This window comes from Oryza sativa, chromosome 9, assembly GCF_034140825.1.
Source record: "Oryza sativa Japonica Group chromosome 9, ASM3414082v1".
Lineage (NCBI taxonomy): Eukaryota > Viridiplantae > Streptophyta > Magnoliopsida > Poales > Poaceae > Oryza > Oryza sativa.
The window spans coordinates 26,999,735-27,018,416 of record NC_089043.1 but is presented as its reverse complement, the minus strand read 5'-3'; the positions used below and the strand labels follow the sequence as shown (position 1 = coordinate 27,018,416).

General features: G+C 45.7%; 2 protein-coding genes across 2 annotated transcripts; one reads left to right on the top strand and one right to left on the bottom strand.

Annotated features, from left to right (window-relative positions):
• The first annotated feature begins 578 nt into the window (after positions 1–578).
• LOC4347878 (polyadenylation and cleavage factor homolog 4) lies at positions 579–6,690 on the top strand. Its single transcript, XM_015756117.3, has 6 exons — positions 579–1,119; positions 2,473–2,574; positions 2,724–2,981; positions 3,184–3,315; positions 3,415–3,987; positions 4,243–6,690. Exons 1-6 carry the CDS (start codon positions 808–810, stop codon positions 6,073–6,075), a joined length of 3,210 nt encoding a protein of 1,069 aa, XP_015611603.1. The 5' UTR covers positions 579–807; the 3' UTR covers positions 6,076–6,690.
• Positions 6,691–7,704: 1,014 nt separating this feature from the next.
• On the bottom strand, positions 7,705–9,361 carry LOC4347877 (arogenate dehydratase 3). The gene has a single exon (XM_015756120.3). The coding sequence runs from the start codon at positions 9,210–9,212 to the stop codon at positions 7,989–7,991; it is 1,224 nt and encodes a 407-aa protein (XP_015611606.1). The 5' UTR covers positions 9,213–9,361; the 3' UTR covers positions 7,705–7,988.
• Between the last annotated feature and the right edge of the window lie 9,321 nt (positions 9,362–18,682).

Here is an 18,682-nt window from a genome sequence, read left to right as displayed (position 1 = left end):
AAGAATATTTTTTTTCAAAATATTAAATGTTAATTTTGTCCTAGGTACATGGAAATCGCTTCATCAAGAGAAGAAATGGATGGAGGTAGACATGCCAACGTCTTCACATGATGGAAGATCAAAAAGGACAGAGGGCTTCTTTATTTAGCTACGGAGTCGCGGCTTCATGTAATAGTGGTAGGGACGGGATCTTCACGCGAGTATGACAATAATGATAGGTCTTCATGGACGAGCGATGGGCCTTCATGCGACGATGGTGACGGCTTCACGGAACTAGAGCGAAAATAATGACTTCATAAAAAGATAGCGACAACTTCACGCACACTAAGTGGAATTGTTAATTACTATGTTTGGAGCTCTGGTGACCGATCGATTTTGGTCACATGACTTAAGCTAATTGGCATGCTAGTTTTATCGGATCAGGTGAAGGAAAAAAGTTTTAAGGTGGTATAAAAATGATAAAAATTTAACAATCTTATTCTTAAGTCAGTGAATAGATGGAAGTTGAGGAATTGAGGCATATGCCTGCCTCCTTCCTCCTCATGTCATGTGTTCCTCTCCTCTTCATGTGGAGTCTTGAGTCTTGACAAGCAAAGAAGGAAGGAAACCTCCTCCTCCTCTTCTTCGGCTCCAAATCAACCAAACAAACACAGCTTCCGACTCTCTCCCTCCCTCCCTCCGCCTCCGCCCATCCAATTTCTTACCCCGTTCGACTCCACTCGACTCGACCCGACCCGCAGGAGAGCGGGCGTCGCAAACCCTAGCTCCACCCACACCCACACGCTCATGCCCCCCAAACCCTAGACCATGCGCGCCTCCGCCGCCCCCATGGAGACCTCCGCCTCCGCCCGCAGATCCGCCGCCCCCGACCCCAAGAAGCCTCGCCTCGCCCAGCACCCCGCCCCCAGGGATCCCAGATCTTACCCCGCTGCCGCCAATGGCAACGCCCCCGCCGTCGACCAGGCGCAGGTGGACGAGCTCGTCGCGCAGTACCGGACCGCCCTCGGGGAGCTCACCTTCAACTCCAAGCCCATCATCACCAACCTCACCATCATCGCCGGCGAGAACCTCCACGCCGCCAAGCCCATCGCCTCTCTCATCTGCGCCAACATCCTCGAGGTGACCCTTCTCCTCTTCCGCTATTCCATTCCCTTTCTCTCCATGTAAAACTATTGAGGCGCCTCCTGTCCTACTTACTACTTTATCATGTACGTCTTGTGCTAGATACAGCAAACGTGCTCCCATGAGCAGCCATCTTTTTTGTATTCTACTCTACATACATAATAACATAGCTAATCGAGATGAGATCCCTGTGCTGTGCTTGTTGCCCAAACATCACCTTCTTTACTAATGAACTGCGCACTGACCTAATTTCTAACAAAAGGTTTAAACCACCCGCATTTCGCCTATGTTGATGTATGCAAATATCAGGGTAATGAGTGTTTCGCTATGGACTGAATTTCTCTCTCTCTTACATCCTATCCCTTTCTATGTGTGCGTGCTCATGCACTACTCTTGTATGACGTTAAGGCACATGGTTATATACGCTTTACCGTTGCGGAATCCATTTCAAGTTACCGTGTGACGATTTTATGCCCACGATATCATTCACTGTATGAATATCAGACTTACTCGTCATGGCAGAAGGATATCAATGGTAGGGTTCTATCACCCTATGCAAGTGTTCTATGATGCTAGAAAATATCATAAGTATCGACTTATGGTTGCAAACTGTACCAGGCAGGCTTCAGTTTCATTCCTACTCTTCCACTATCTGATCCCCAGATTTGTGCTGCACTGCATGTTGAACTGTTCTCATGCTGATAATGTTCTCAAATTGTGTACCTCATCTCCACCGTTGCACACAAGATGGATCCAGATTTCAGAAATCCATGTTTATGATTGAACTCTTTAGCGTGTTCCTGTAAAGGTGAAAAAACTGTATAAATTGTGATGAGAGGATGTGGAAATACTGCACCTCATAACTGGCCTACGCTGGTTGGTGTTGTCATGTAGCTGCTGGCTACTTAACTTAGATGGTTTTCGCACTGTTCACTTCTTTTGTAGCCTCTGCTCTTCCTAGGTGATGATGCCTACTGATAACTCTTGCATTTCAGCTAGGCTCATTATCTTCACACGTTTCGTGTGTTTGAACAAAATGTTGTTGGACTTCTCAACAAGTAGATGTAACTCAACTAAACAAAAGATGGAAAAACATTGGGCCTTCTCTATGTGAGGGTCATAAAGAAAATTTGTATTGGTCTGTTGTGTAGCAGATTTTTCTAGTCTTGGAGAGTGGAGACACAGCTATTATAGCAGTGACACCAGGTTTTCCATTGTTGTACTTGTATCACATTAACATTTCTGTGATTCTCTTTTTTCATTGTAAACCTGTAGTACCTGCTTATGTAATTGTATTCTTATAGGTAGAAGGGTATGCTATTTCATATTATTGGCTGCTTGTGCTTGTAGGTTCCAAGTGAACAGAAGCTACCATCTCTGTATCTACTTGACAGTATTGTCAAAAATATTGGAAAAGATTATGTTAAACATTTTTCTGCAAGATTACCCGAGGTTAGTAAATAATCGTTCTTGCTCTTCTAACTTTTTTTTTTGTTGACCTGATAGTTGAGATGACCAGCTTCATGGAAAAATAATGAATCCTGGTTTCTTTCTGTATGAGATCAACCTTAGTTTTCTTGGGCGGTTCCTTGTTATTGTAGGTGTTCTGCAAAGCATATAAACAGGTTGATTCTTCCATACACAATAGCATGAGACACTTATTTGGAACATGGAAAGGAGTGTTTTCCCCAACTTCACTCCAAGTGATTGAGAAGGAACTTGGCTTTCAATCATCTACTAATGGATCATCAGGCGCTGCACCATCAAAGCCTGATTCTCAATCCAATCGTCCATCCCACAGCATTCATGTGAACCCAAAATATTTGGAAGCAAGGCAGCAGCTCCAGCAACCAAATAAGGCAAGCCAACTTCTTTTTTTTTTTTTTTGTAGATGTAGCTATTCAATGCTCTTGTCATCCTGAGTATCGTATCAAGACTGATAGATATTGCTCCCATTGAAAAAATATAGATATGTTCATAGCATTGTAACTGCTGCTTTATACTATCACATCACTCGTGAGATTTTTTCACCTCATTCTATTCTCCCCTCGTTCTGTACAGGGACAGGGGATACTGGGAGCTGGGGCCAAGACTACTACAATTTCCGATTCTGGTGATGATATTGAGAGGACTAGCAGGACAGCTGTTGATAGAGGTGCAGGGCGGCGGCTGGATGCTTTGAACCCTAGGACTGTAAGTTCATCATTTGATCATTGAGTAACATAAGTGCTTAGATGTATTTACTTTGTTATATATATAATGCATATGTTATTATTTGACTTTGATATGCAGAATGTACAGCGGGCACAAAGGGACCCTTTTAGCAATCCTATTCATGAAAAGCAAGATAGAGATATGAGGGTCCTTGGATTCTCCAACATTTCGCAGCAGGCTGTTGTGGGAACTGGTCTTGTTCGTGCAAAACCTAAAGGCCAAGATGGAAGTGGCGGACCATATTATACTGCTGGAGTTGGTTCTTCTGAAGAACAGTTTGACAGGCGCAGCAATTTTTATGCAAACAAGGATGTTAGACCATCAGGATCTGTACGTTTAGATGGTGCACTTTTGCCAACTCCTGTTAGTAATTCTGATAGGATTGGTAGGCCGTCATCCAACAAAAGCTGGAAGAATTCTGAGGAAGAAGAGTACATGTGGGATGATGTACGTTCTCAAGGAGCAGATTATGGAGGTACCAGTTCAACAAGAAAAAGAGAATGGATACCTGATGATGGAAATGTTGGAAGCTTTCAAAGGGTTAAATGGGCAGAGGCGGGAGGACCTTTGGACCCTGACCAACACAAATTAGATAGCTTCCAAAGATTTGGAAATGCGACGGGTCAAGATAGAAGAATTACACCATATATGGTATGTGAAAAGAAGACAGTACTATAAAATCATATTCAATACTTGATAGATACAGCAAGTTAATTTCTTGTACCTAATGTTGTTAGATAGTTTGAACTGCTGGTTCGCTCTCAAATTTGCAATTTATAATATTGCCTCAAAATCTTAGGTTTTACCTGTATACCATGCTAAATTTTGATGACATATATACACATATTCCATCTTTGCACTACTTTTGGACAAGATTATAATCTGATTGTTTTTTCAATTGTTCAGGATCATGAAGAGTACCTTCATGGTAAGCACGAAGTGGAACCAAGAATTGATAGGGAAATGCTCCCGGAAGGACAGCCGTTCTCGTCATCTCGTGGTTCCTCTCTCTGGTTATCCCATGAAAAACCTCTCCCAGACATTGTGTCAGATCCTAGGATATCAGCGTTTTCCAATCAGCCAGCGGACAGGCCTACCATTTATGCTGGTACCTTGTCAACAAGTATCACTTCATCTGTACCTGTTGGGTTGTCAGCAGCCTATGCTGGACGATCAAGCCTAGAAAGTGCAGCAACAAGATCAACTGAGACTATAGGACAGCAAAAGAATAGATATTGGTCAACTTCCTCACCACCTGTACAGTCACCTTCTGCATCATTTGCACGCCAGAGTTCCCCTAGTCCTGTAGAGCTTGATTACTCTTCCAAACCATTCTCACAGTTGGGTCAAAATTCTCTGGAAGACTATAACCAAAGAACTCATGCCTTGGCTCAAAACCTTGCACTTTCTCAGGGCAGACCTAATCTGCTGGGTGCTCCTTCACATGCCTCCCAGCAGATTGAAAAGCACCCTTCCTTGCTGCAGTCAAAGCCACATCTCAGGACACTTGATCAACCGCAGGCAAACTTTTCACCTGAAAATTCATCTTCAGTATTTAAATCTTCAATCCAGCTGCCTATTTCTGTTGGCGTGGGGCATCGGCAGCCTGAAGAAGTATCTCTGTCTAGTGATTCCACTCTTATGAGCTCAGATCATTTAAGTGCTAGCAGTTTGTTGGCTGGCCTTATAAAGAGTGGATTCAAACCGAATGACCCCAACGATCTTGCCAGTTTGAGGGCACAACCTCCTCTTCCAAGTGGGCCACCTCCTCATGTTTCGACATCTTTTTCAGCTGCTTCCTCATCCCTGCACCTTCCAGCTAGTGATACTCTGAAGTCTCAGGCGCCAAACTCTCTGCGCCCACCTTTGCCCCCTGGGTTGCCACTTTCGTCGCCGTTTGTGTGCCCGACAACACAGACCTCGGAGAAAGCTGCACCACTCTCTAGTCTTCTCAGTTCCCTGGTTGCAAAGGGATTGATTTCTTCGCCTTCTGCAGATTCAACTGTAGCGATCCCACAACAGCCCTGTAAATCAGAACTGAACACACCAGATGACACTGCTTCAGCTCCATCTCTGCCTTTTGTCCAGCCTTCAGTTAAAAAGGAAACATCCAATCAAAACTCATCTGCCCCATCTAAGGTGCTGGTGCATCAACCTGTTGAAATCAAGAAGGAACCTGCAGAAATCAAGATGGTAGACCTTATTGGCTTTGACTTCAAGCCTGAGATGCTCCGCAAGTACCATGCACATGTGATCAGCACCCTCTTTGATGACCAAAGTCATCAATGTAATACATGTGGTCTAAGATTCAGTCTTGAAGAAGAGCTCTCTGTGCACACTGCGTGCCATGGATCGAAGCAAAGTGAGACTAGAAAGACTGGTATCGCACCTGAAAAATGGTACCCTAGCAAAAATAATTGGGTCGATAGATCACATGAAGTGCAGAACAGCGCCCTGGAGTCTGCTTCTTCTGTTGCAGATTTGAGCTCTGAAGAGGAAGTTTGTGAATTCATGGTTCCTGCAGATGAGAGTCAGATTATCTGTGCACTCTGTGGAGAGTCATTTGATGACATTTATTCCATTGAGAAGGATAACTGGATGTACAAGGATGCGGTCTATTTTGATTCTTCGAAGACAGAAGGCAGCAGTGGCGACAGTGCTGAGAGTAAAGAGCGTGTACCCATAGTGCATGCAAGATGTATGTCGATAAGCTCAAATGATGGCATGGAGGTTGATTAGCATTTGTGCCAAACACAGGGGCAGAAGCAGTAGCAACAGAAACAGCTCGAATGATGAGATTGAGGTGGATTAGCTGGAAATCTGGTGCTTAACAGAAGCTCAAATGAAATGATGCCACAAAAGTGGGTCAGCGTGAGGGGTGATCCGCAGCAGCAACTGCAATGATGCTGTCGCGGCCATGACATGTAGGTGGATTAGTGTGAAGTTGACAACCTGACGCGCTGCACAAGTAAATTTTGGTCAAATGTTTGTGTTCATCCCTCAGTCACCATTAATCGTGGATAAGGTGCTTACACAGAATAAATTCCAAGTCCAGCTCTGGCCTTGTCAACCGATCATCCTCGCAATCGAGATCTTCGGGGGTCTGATATTTGTATTTTTGGTTCAATCGAAGGGAAATGATCTTTCTGTTCATAGAAGGCCAGCTTGTATGTTAAAAAGGAGTGTATTGTTTCATTACGAGGGAAAGCAATAGGTGACGCTGCCATTGAGTTACTGTTGTTTTTTGGCAAACTTGTTTCATCTTCCGAGGACTAGAGATTTTGTACCTAAAAAGAACTGATAATAGAACATCATGGAGGCAGAATTAAACTAGTTACTTATGGCTTGCTTGCTTGATGTGGGAGTTCTTCATTGTAGTTCGATGTTCCTTCCTCCTTGCCATTGTGATGCGTAAAATTGTTTTGTCGTCGGAAGTTGTTAATTCGGCAGATGATAGATCTGAGTATTATATAATTCTGTAATTAATTGTGAAACTGTAGGCATCAGTAATAAGCGATTCCATTCCCACCTGATAGATCCTGGTGAATAGCTCAATGATTTGCCTCTCATGGATTCCTGGTACAAGTCAATGTTACGAAAGAGGCCATTTGGATTAATAAATGTCCCTTCAGTCATGACTTATGTTACTAATCACTTGATGAAACAATGCGGTCAAGTCGAGTTGCTTGTTAATGTGGTAGCTTGATGCACGTTACTCCATTGTAATACTAGTACATTTTAGCATGTCTGATGCTTCCGTTTTGCGTAACAGCAATGGTTGGGCTTAACTAAGCTAATGCCCAGTGGGAGAAGACAGCAGCCGACCGCCCCACCCTGGTCTAGAGTATTAGCGGAATACTAACTTGATTATATAAATAAATTCAATTTCTTTTTCAAAAAATAAACACAATAAATGGCTTAAAACAAGTAATGCAATGGTCAATGGAAAAGAACACTTCTTAATAGAACTTTTTTTTAAAGAGTGAAGTAAATAAGCTGTTTCAACAAGCCGATAAATAACCTGAAAAGAAAATGGCTCATTTCAACAGTCGAACGCCACCTACCGCTTATGGAGTTTGTGGTTGCAGATGGTTCCCCTTGCTACCTCTGTCGGTCAGCCCCAACCACCAAACCAACCACAGCCATATTCCCATCCTATCAACATCAACCTTACGGAGTACGTGCTGCCATGGATGCATGTTTGTTTCTCCCAGTACTCACCAAACTGTCTTCTATGTTCTATCTGTACCATCTACAGTACTATGTGTGTACTCAAAGTAATGGCATGCCATATCGATCAGTGAATTCATTCATTTTTTTTTTCTCAGCAACAAGAGAGCCAAACATTTGTGAGCAGACAAGATCACAGGACAGCAGAAATGTGGTGGTTGTTTTGATTGTTTTAGGCAGCTCTTCCATTCCAAGATGTAAAATTCGACTTACTGAGAACATCATCATGATGTAAATCCGCACCCGCGACCGCAATCAAACATTAGGAGGTCTTCCTCCCCTCTCTCCAATTTTGGTCACAAAAATTTCAAAGGAAAACAAGAAGAAGAAAGAAGCAAATTAACCAACAAAAATTTGAGCATTTCTTGAGATAACTGTATTCAACTACCAATAACAGCAGCAGCATCAGTCTTGTTGATCAATCAGCTGCTGCTGGTGTCGCCGGCGGTTTGGCCGGAGGAGGAATACTCCCAGGGCGTCATGTCCATGGGGTAGCTGCCGAGCACCCGGAGGAAGGAGGTGAACTCCTGTATCTCCGACAGCGCGTTCTGCGCCCTGACCTCCGCCATGGACGCCTGGAAGTCGATGTAGAACATGTACTCGAAGTGCTTGGCCGTGCCCACGTTGGCGTCGTCGACGAGCCGGATGGGGCGGTGGCGGTGTGGGCGGCTCTCGATCTTGGTGAGGCTGATGTCCCGGAACGCGAAGGCCGACAGCACCTTGAAGAGCACCGACGTGCCCTCCCTGTCGTGCGCGAACACGATGCTCGTCTTGAATGGCCGGTCCGTTCGCGGGATGATGGGCTCCCGCGCCAGCATCACGAACCGCGTCACGTTCCCGGCGTCGTCCTGGATGCCGTCCGCGAGCACCTGGAGCCCGTACAGCTCGGCGGCGCGGGAGGACGCGATGGCGGCGGTGTCGCGGAGCCCCGCGGCGGCGACGTGCTCGGCGGCGGCCGCGGTGTCGTCGAAGGCCTCGCGGGCGACGTTGAGGCCCATGGCGTTGAGGGTGAGCTCGCACTGGGCGAGCGCCTGCGGGTGGGAGATGACGCGGGTGAGGAGGTCCCTGCGGACGCCCGGGAGCGCGAGGAGGCAGTGGTGGACGGGGAGCTGGACCTCGCCGACGATGTGGAGGCGGTGGCGGAGGAGGAGGTCGTAGTTCCGGTGGATGCTGCCGCCGAGGGAGTTCTCGACGGGGAGGACGGCGCGGTCGGCGATCCAGAGCTCGACGGCCTGGAAGGCCACCTCGAACTGGTCGCAGGGGATGGCGTCGCAGGAGGGGTAGGCCTTGGCGGCGGCGGCCTCGCTGTATGCCCCCGGGACACCCTGGTAAGCGACGCGCAGCTGGCTGCCGTGCATGGGCGCGGGGGAGAGGTCGGTGATGGTGAGCGGGCGAGGGAGGTTGGAGACGGGGAGCAGATCCAGGTCGAGCGGCGGCGCGGCGTGGTCGGAGAGGGCGGGCTTGATGCTGTCGCCGTTCACCCGCGGGGCGCCATAGGCTTTGGCGTTGGTGGTAGTGGTGGTGGCGAGGATGGCGGCGCAGGTGGTCTGCCAGTGGGCGCGGGAGAAGGGGGTGGCGCACGGCGGGCGGATGGCCGTGGATCTGGGGATCTGGGTGGGGCGCGGCGCGGGCAGAGTTTCCATCATCCGGCGGACGGCGACGGCGAGGGGTGGGTGGCGGGAAAGGGCGGCCTCCCTCCCTCCCTGTAGCTGCAAGGGAAGGGAAGCTAAAGCTTTGTGTCTCTCGGTGGTGTTGCGTTTGTCGAGAAGATGGAGTGAGGGACTGCCTCCACCTCAACGAGACGCCGCGGGACCAACTATTTGTTTTTCTTAATAATCACGATTCTTAAATATTATTTATATTTTTTTAATACATTGCTATTCCATTTTGGTAAGCGCACCAACTCCATTTGTCAGCATGAGTGTGAATGCCTATTTTACCATATTACGAACCCTACATGTTCATCCTCCTTCCTATCTCCATCTCTCAAATCACTCTCCTCTCATTGACGCATGCCTCATTTTTTACTCCTCCAAGCCTCCTGACCTTCCCTTGATGTTTCCCCTTCTACCAACATCTAGCTATCCACGCCCCCTTCCTCTCTTCCTCCTTATTGCGCTAGCTCTTGAGCCCTTGCGTGATGAGCCTATAGATCACCGAGGTCTCACATTCTCTCTCGACCTCCTTGTCTCGTTAGTTTTCCCTACTTTTTTTCGTCATTGGTAGTCATGCTCGTTGCTCCCACCGTTGACAAGCCTAGATCTAGCGAGATCCCACTGTCGAGCTCCACCATTCCTTGTTGCGGTTGGTTCTATCACACTAAAGAGCCCTTCTCGTCACACGAGACCCATCGGTGGCAGTGATGGAGGAGGAGATGCGTAGCAATGGAGTGAGAGGAAGGTGATGCGCTGACCTACTTTCTCATCATCGATGCCGCCTCACTTTCATCAACCATCGTATATTTTTAAAGTAATTTTCGTATATTTTTTTTTAAAAAATAACACATTGTTTTAGCATTTCGAAAAGCGTGCACGTAAAATATTGAGAAAAGTGAGTTTGGACCTAAGGAAACGAACTCATGCTCGGCGCTGCATGAATTTATATTTATGTATTCTATGTATTCAGCGGTAGATGTACACATCAAAGTCAATTTTTGTTTTGCAATCCACGCCGCTCAGGATGCTTCCTTCGAACACAGAAAGAAAGAAAGAAATGCGAGGCATTGAGTCGTTATGTTAACTAGGAGCAGCTGTCTAGATGCTGGACTTTTTACACATGGCCCTTTCTGCAGAACTTATTTTACGAATTAAACTTTTTAGAAAACTAATTCTAGAAACAAATCCCTATGCTCAGCGCAAAAAAGAATGGCGTTAAGCTTTAAATAGACACGCAAGAGATATTGGTATTGATTTTGACCCTAGCATGCGCTCGCGGCAGCTGAACCACACTGGTGAAGCGGCTCGGCGCATGCTTTAAGAGAGAGAGCTTGGAGACAGTGCGAGCAATGTCTAAGGATCGCGCTTGCAAAGGCCAAGTCAAGCTCAGGGACGGCATGCGGCGAGCTAGGCCGAGGCTGTTATTGGGCTGGTGGGGTATAGGAAGGTAAAATGGACATGGTGACCGGCCTGTGAGGGGGATTGGGCCGCCGGGAAGAAGGAGAATAAGTGGGCCGGTCTATGAAGGGGAGGAAGATGGAAAAAGTACACCGAAGGTCCCTCAACTTGTCATCGGGATAAAAAACGCTCTCAAACCACAAAACCAGATATGTGGATCCCTTAACTATACATCATCACCCTCTGCCCTCCTTTCCCTTTCCCTTTCTCCTCTCTTTCTCACTCTTCTCTTACCTTCCCTGGGCGACTGGGCAAGCCGGCAGAAGGCGACGGCGCAGGGCGGGGGGGAGGGGGAGGGGGGGGGGGGGGGTCGGCGGGGAGGCGGGGCGATCCTGCTCTACAAGGCCATCGCCCGCCGCATCTTCCCGCGCGAGTCGAGCTAGGAGTACCTCTTCCTCTCCGACGAGCACTACGCCTACCGTGTCTGCAACTGGCTCCGGCGCAAGGGGCTCATGCCGCTGCTCAAGGTCCTCGAGCTCCCGGAGGTGTACATGACCACGGGCAAATGGGAGCAGATGCCCTACACGCGCGTGGTGTCCGTGGCGATGCGGCAGTACAAGACTACAAGGGGGCGTTCGAGAAGCACGACAAGTCGGGCGTCGCCGAATTCCTAGACGAGGTGCGCACCGGGAACGCGCGGGTGCATGTCGGCGCGGCCATGCCGCACGAGCTGGTGGCCGCGGCACTCAAGCACGAGCACGACTAGGCCGCGAGCTCCAGTGGCGCTGGGCGGTGGCGGCGACAGTGACACCACCAGTTCGACCGACCGTCCCCATCTTCTCGACGACGGTGCACGGGGAGAAGGGCTGACAGGCTGGGGCGTGCGCGGCAGCATCACCAAGCAGGAAGTGGACAAGCGACGACGGCAGCGATGGGGATGACACGACGGAGGGGGCGGTGGCGACGGACGTCGTCTGCGTGTGGATTTGCAGCGCGATGGCTATCCTCGGTTTCGCCCTGGATAGGTGGGCAGCGAGTTGGTGGTGGTGGTGCCGCCCGGACTCGAGTTATATCGAAGGTCGCCGCTCATCTCTTCCCCCGTCGGCAGCCGCCGGCGCCCACGCCCGCCGCACAGACCTGCCATGCCCAGCTGCTTCCCCGGCGGCCAACGTTTCGATCCAATCCGGCGAGAGAGAAAGGGAGAGGATGTTGCTGGGGTCGGCGGCGCTTCTTTTCTTTCTTCTATTCTCTTCTCTTCTGGCCGCCTGCAGCAGATGGGGAGAGGTGGCCGTCGATGCCTCCGCGCCTCTCGGCCTTGTCGGCAGCGGCGGCGTTGTCCTCCACCGTCGTTGCTCTCCCCACGAAGGCCTCGGTGGCTGATGCCGCGGCTGTTGCCCGCCGCCGCTCCACCGCCCATCGCCCTTTCTCCGCCCGGCCTCGTGCACGTGTGTCGTCGTCATCATCGTCGGGTGCGGCGACGTAGGTGGAGGCGGAGGCTGACGCTGCGGCTGGTGCCCGCCGCCCCTTCTCCGGCCAGGCTCGCACCTGTGCGTTGTCGTCATCGTCGGGTGCGGCGGTGGAGCTCGGTCGTCGACATGCCCCGCCTCACCCACACAGAGAAGACAGAGAGGAGTAAAGAGAGAAAGGGGAAATAGAGGTGACGACGTGTCACCTGGCATGTGGGTCTCACGCTTACTCAACTGCCATGTCGAATGAAACCGGGGTAAAAACCGCCCGAGGACCAAGAGTGAACAGCTGCCATATCGAACGAAACCAGGGTAAAAACCACCCGAGGACCAAGAGTGAATGGTTTTTGTAAGTTGGAGGATGTCAAATATCTAGTTTTTGTGGTTAGGGACAATTTTATAACTCGATGATAAGCTGAGGAACCTTAAGTCCTTTTAAGTGTACTTTTTCCGGAGGAAGATAGGACGGAAGAAGGATGGGCTGGGCTGGGCTGGGCTGGGCTGGGCTGGAGAAAGCATGAGTCACACTCACGGCCCGGCCCCCTCTCCCGTGGCTCGTCATCGTGCTTTCACCCCGTGCATGAGACGAGCTAACAACCTTTAATTGGATGTTTCTCCGGTAGGGAACATAAGACAATGAATGACTTGTGCAGTGGTGAAGATAGTGATAAACAAAATATATATTTTTTAAACTTCGTTAAACATATTATGAATGCAAAAAAAATTACCATTAATAAATCATGGTAAATAATTTGTTGTCATAAAAATATACTCCCTCCAGTATTTTAATGTATGACACCGTTGATTTTTTCGAACAACGTTTGACCATTCATTTTATTTAAAAATTTTATGCAAATATAAAAATATTTGTGCCATGCTTAAAGAATATTTGATGATAGATCAAGTCATAATAAAATAAATGATAATTATATAATTTTTTGAATAAGACAAATGGTCAAATGTTGGTTAAAAAGTCAACGGAATTAAAATATGGAGGTAGTATTAATTATTTTCAATCATTATACTTGCATTCTAACTATACGCTTCTTAATAGTTTCATGGGCCGATTCTAGAATGAAAAAACGAACCCCGTGCTGGCCGGGTTTTTGTTTTTGTTTTGCGGAATGACTTTTTACTCTGACAGTGTGAATTTGGGTAAGGGGAGCACTATTGCAATGAACTATCCTCTCTACGCCGCCGATTCTATAGAATAGACCGCAGGAGAGTGAATTATATTCGCTTTTCAGAAAATTAACTAGCTAGTCAAAGCCGCCCGGTCAGTTGTTCTCCATCTTGTCAGCCTCAGTCAAAAATTAAGATTTACACATTAGCTTTTGAGTTAATTTTGATGTTTTTAACTGTAGTTTGTTTTTTAGTGTTGACTTTTAGTGATCGGCTGTACAAGTCATGTGCATTGTGCAATATGTGCATCATCGCGATCTTCTAATTAATTCCTGTAAGGGAGGGAGGATCCGAGTAAGTATTCCTATATGGGGGATTCGGGTCATATATAATCAGTACTCCACGAAACGATCTACTACTTCACAATCAGTGTTGTCTTGGAGAATGGAGTATCTAAAAGAAATACTAGCAGGACTGTACGTAGGAGTAGTCTGTACTAGTACTCCATAGTGTACTCCGTTTCTTTCTTATAGTTCTTCGGAATCTAACTGCTAACATTGACCTCTTCCGAGTCTAACTGCATTGACCAGTGACACGGCGAAAACAATCACTGACCAGTGATCGATACAACAATACGTTTCCCATCTCTACGGTCTACGCCCACGTTTCACATCTTGTGCTAATATTAGCTCCGTTTCTAAATATTTAATACCGTTGATTTTTTAAGCACATATTTAACCGTTTATCTATTCAAAATATTTTATGACATATGTAAAACTATATGTATATATATAAGTATATTTAACAATGAATTAAATGATAAAAAAAATTAATAATTACTTAATTTTTTTAATAAGACGAACAATCAAACATATTTAAAAAAGTCAACGACGTCGAATATTTAAGAAAACGAAGGGAGTACTAGCTAGCTTTAGAGCAAGTATAATAGTAGGCTATAAGCTGGCTAAATGCTGAGGTGTAAGAGAGAAGAGAGGAGAAGCGAGCTTGACGGAGCGCGGCGCTCCTCACCGGGAGACCGCACAGGCCCCCCTTTGCCGGTTCGGCCGGGGGCTCAGGGTGAGATCTCAAGCTCTCCGTGTATGCGGGAAGATCGCGACCTCCCAAAAGAGCATGAAACACAAGCGATGTATACAGGTTCAGGCCGCTGAGAAGCGTAATACCCTACTCCTGTGTTTTGGTGGATCTGTGTATGAAGGAGCTACAAAGTGTGAGCCAACCTCTCCCTCGTTCTAGGTTCTGAATCTGGAAAAGATCATCCCCTTTCTCTATGGGCCAGGTCCTCCTTTTATACTTCAAGGGGATACCACATGCACCCCTCTCTTTCCAAACTGGACTTTTCTTCTCTTCATAAATGGACGGAGATTTGCACGGTCGTCCTCCGAACATCCTCCTGACGGGACGACACACACCTACCTCCACTTCTGCCTGAGGCGGGCACGTCGTGGGAAGGCGGCTGTGTGCTGACGACATGAGCAGTGTCAGACCGGTCACAAATCGGTCATTCTTGTCCACCACGCGTCGGCTTAGCAACGTGCATGTTTGCCCTTCTTCAAACAACATCTTGCTTGTAATGGTTAGGATGAAGCCTGGCATATATCGATCGGGGCTAACGTGTCATCTCTGGGATGTAACACGCTAGCTCCAGCCGGAGACGAGTGCCTAGAAGCTCTCGTCTTGACGGGATGGGGCGAAGCGTGCGTCAGACCGCCTGTCGCCACCTAACCCGCGATTTGACCGGTCTGTGACTGGTCACAGACCGGATAATCGAGTGCACTGCACTGCACTTCGTGCGGCGTGACACGCTTAACCGAGGCGCAATAAATGCGGTTAGGTGAGCCCCGCTGTGCTCACCTAACCCATACACGTGGAGTAGAAACGCGAGGGGTCGGGGCGCCTCGGCCCTCGGGGGCGAGGCAGGAGTGGTCCGACCCCCCCCCTCGGGGAGACCAAGAGGTGGGCGCACACATCACCCTCGGGCCCGACGTCCCCCGAGGGTGCCAGGCCACGTGGGCGATGGTGTCTGCCTCAAGCCTCTAGTCATGATACTCCCGGTCCCATGTCACCGACAGAGCTGTAAACTTACAGTCAGCTTGGACACAATAACCAAGAAACTCTATGAGAGATACAAGTAGGCACTGTATTAACTATAAAGAGCTAACTATTATATGGGTAGGCTGAGAGAAGACTATAAAAAACCTTATAGCCAACCTGTTGGCTGTATTATTAGCCTTGCTCTTATTGCATGGGCTCTTCCTGCACCGTCTCCATCACCGTGAACTACTCCTTGCTCCGTTCTTCTTCTTCTTCCATTTTTTTACTTTGGGTAGTGCAATTCAAACATTAAGTGATGGGTGTAGTATATATGATCGATTTAATTCAGTGGGACGACACGTGTGTTTGCTTTCTTGCTTTTCGAGTTTTCGGTCAAACCTAGCTAGGAGTTACTTCCTCCGTTCCAAAAAAAAAACAATCTAAGTGTGGATAGAACATTACCTAGAACAACAAATCTGGACATCACAACGAATATGGATATTCTGATGTCCAGATTTGTTATCCTAGGTGGTGTTCTATCCTCACCAATGTTTTTTTTTGGACGGAGGGAGTAACCCCTACGTATGGAATTAGTCTTAGCTTTTATTGAGGACAAGAATTAGTCTTTGTGTTTGAATCTCCTGAAAATGAAGATGAAGATAAATATTAAGTGTTTCACGTAAAATGAGGTGGTAATAACATGTGATTAATTAAGTTTTAATTATTACAAACTTCAAAAATGGATTAATATGATATTTTAGAACAACTTTCATATAGAAAGTTTTCGCACGAAACACATCGTTTAGCAGTTTAAAAAGCGTGTCACGATAATCCAAATTTTATCCTCTCTTAGTAGGAGAAACGATCAGGGCTACATGTCCCCTAAAATTACTTGTAGCAAGGTCCTATTTGATTAAAGCAATGTCAGAGGAATTTTAAGGATTTCATTCCTATGAAACTATTTTTCTAGACAACCCTTTAAATAAAGGAATGGACACAATTAAATCCTATGAAATTTTTATATAATATGCCTCATGCCATATAAGTTTAGGAGAAAATCTAACATGAGGTAGAATGTCATGGAAATTTTTCTTTAATGTTTTTTATCCTCCTATAGTTCTCACGTTTTTCCCGCGGTTTAATCAAAATATTATTTCTATGCTTCGTAATTATTTATTCTAAACTTGTATTTATGTTAGTATCGTACTTTTTCTTATTCATAAGTCTTCTCAATCTCGTGTTTAAAGGGGGCCTAAGTAGTTATCGTGTATCTAAATTATATTACCATGGTAATCATGCATTCATGCATGCATGATCCATGGCTGCTTTATTTTGCTTTGCATCTCCACAATGTTTGTTTAATTTGTGTGAGATGTCATGAAGAATGGAGCTAGCCGAGGCTTGCAAATGAACATGCATGCATGCAACTTTTTTTTTTAAGGCATACATACATCATATAGTACTATATAGTATAGTAGTAAGCCAGCACAGACTGCTCCTACTCTATATATTTACAGCAGCTGGATGCGACTTCCATATTCTGGTTGCGGAAGAGCTTTTATTTGCCCTTCACACAAACCCATCCTTGGGTGCATGCCTTCGGCAAAATTCAAAAGTACTAGTATTAACCTAGGGCCCAAACCCAATTACGTATGACTAATACTCAAGCTAAAATTTTCATGATTATTAATATAGACCTAATTATAAATGCTTGAATTTTAGCTTTTCACCAAAACTTGGTGAGCATTAATAACCAGCCTATGCCATATATCTTTCTCGAACCCTTGAGGAGATGTATTTCCTACCTCAAATGTGTGTGACATTATATTGAAGATCCTTTGTCTTTTAAATAATTTGTACACGTGAAAGGTTAAAAATATATTTACATGTAATTATTTTTCATTAAAAAAATCTAATTAACAATATTTTGATATGTCTTGTTTTAGAACGAATGATTTCTTTTAATACTTGATTTTACGCTTATCGCTTGCAGCCAAAAATTGGCCTTTTAATTTGACTTGTTTTCGATGTTTTCAAGTGTATTTATTTTTCAGCATTAGCTTTCATGTCATAAGAACACATATATAAAAAATTTACCTATAAATATTTTTCGGTGAAAATGTTACTGCTCATAATTAATTAATGAGCCTTCAAAAGAAAACGGTGTGCTTACATTTCATAGAAACATTTTCTTGTCAAATATTGTCACAAGTATAGTTAGCTTTTTAACACCACAGAAACTATGGAACCATACTTATGGCATCGAAGTTTGACAAGTTCACGGAGCCAACCAAACATGCTCCGTTCCGGCTGTAAAACCAAGATAGCGAGAAACCGCGAGGAGCAGACGAGCAGTCTACACGCTTTGTCCTCTCTGTTTTTTTTTTTTGGCCTGGATCTTCTACGCCCTTTCAGGATCTCGTGCTCCACTTCTTCTTCCTACTGAACTAACTGCTCTTCTTGTACTCTCTCTCTCTCGCCTCCAATTCACCGACGTCTCTTTGGCTTTTGCTGTTGAACTTTATGCAGCACATACATACATGCATACTGGTCGCCTACTAGCTAGTATGGTTGCGGAGCCACAGTCTCTGCCATGCCTGCAAATTTGTGGTGTTCAAAGATCACAAAGGGATCAAAAGATTCAATACAATTGTACCCAAAGAAGGATCCCGAGACCCCTACCAACGGAAAAGCTGCATTAATCTGCATACCAGTATGAAAGTTTAGGTCCATTCTTTTTCCCCTAGCTTTGCCGGTGTACAAACAGGGAGATGAACGTACTGTCCAACCATCTTTCATGTTCCAAGCTTAAGGTGATATTTGATTCAGGAACTAACTTTTCACATTGGATGTTTGGACACTAATTAGAAATATTAAACGTAGACTAATAATAAAACTAATTACATAAATGAGAGCTAATTCGCGAGATAAATTTTTAAGCCTAATTTTAGCACATGTTTACTGTATCATCACATAGGCTAATAATGGATTAATTAGGCTTAATAGATTTGTCTCGTGAATTAGTCTAGGGTTATGGATATGTTTTATCATTAGTATACATTTAATATTTCCAATTAGTGTCAAACTAAATTACGAGATGTATACATACTTTGAGAGAAAATATAAAATATGGAGCGCCCAACTATGTGTGCTTTTTGTACAAATTTTTTTTCTTTGGTCCATAATATTTGTTTGTTTTAGAGTTGGACACAAGAACTAATAAGGTAGATAAAATGGCTGTTTTGTTCAGTTAATCATTCCAAAAATGCGCATGTATACATGGATAAACAACTTAGTTATGAGTTAATTAAGGAAGGGGTACGGTACGTCAGACCAAAAAAAAGACCAAATTAAGCTGTCTATCGAAATTGTAGGTCAACAAATATTTTGAGGACTGTAAAATAGGTTAAAAGTAAGTATTTT

Bases quoted from the DNA above. Each gene is read 5' to 3' on its own strand.
- LOC4347877 (XM_015756120.3), bottom strand. From the start codon at position 9,212: ATGATGGAAACTCTGCCCGCGCCGCGCCCCACCCAGATCCCCAGATCC.
- LOC4347878 (XM_015756117.3), top strand. From the start codon at position 808: ATGCGCGCCTCCGCCGCCCCCATGGAGACCTCCGCCTCCGCCCGCAGA. The intron at 2,575-2,723 runs GTTAGTAAATAA...TTGTTATTGTAG, and splicing joins TTTCTGCAAGATTACCCGAG to GTGTTCTGCAAAGCATATAA. The intron at 3,316-3,414 runs GTAAGTTCATCA...TTTGATATGCAG, and splicing joins ATGCTTTGAACCCTAGGACT to AATGTACAGCGGGCACAAAG.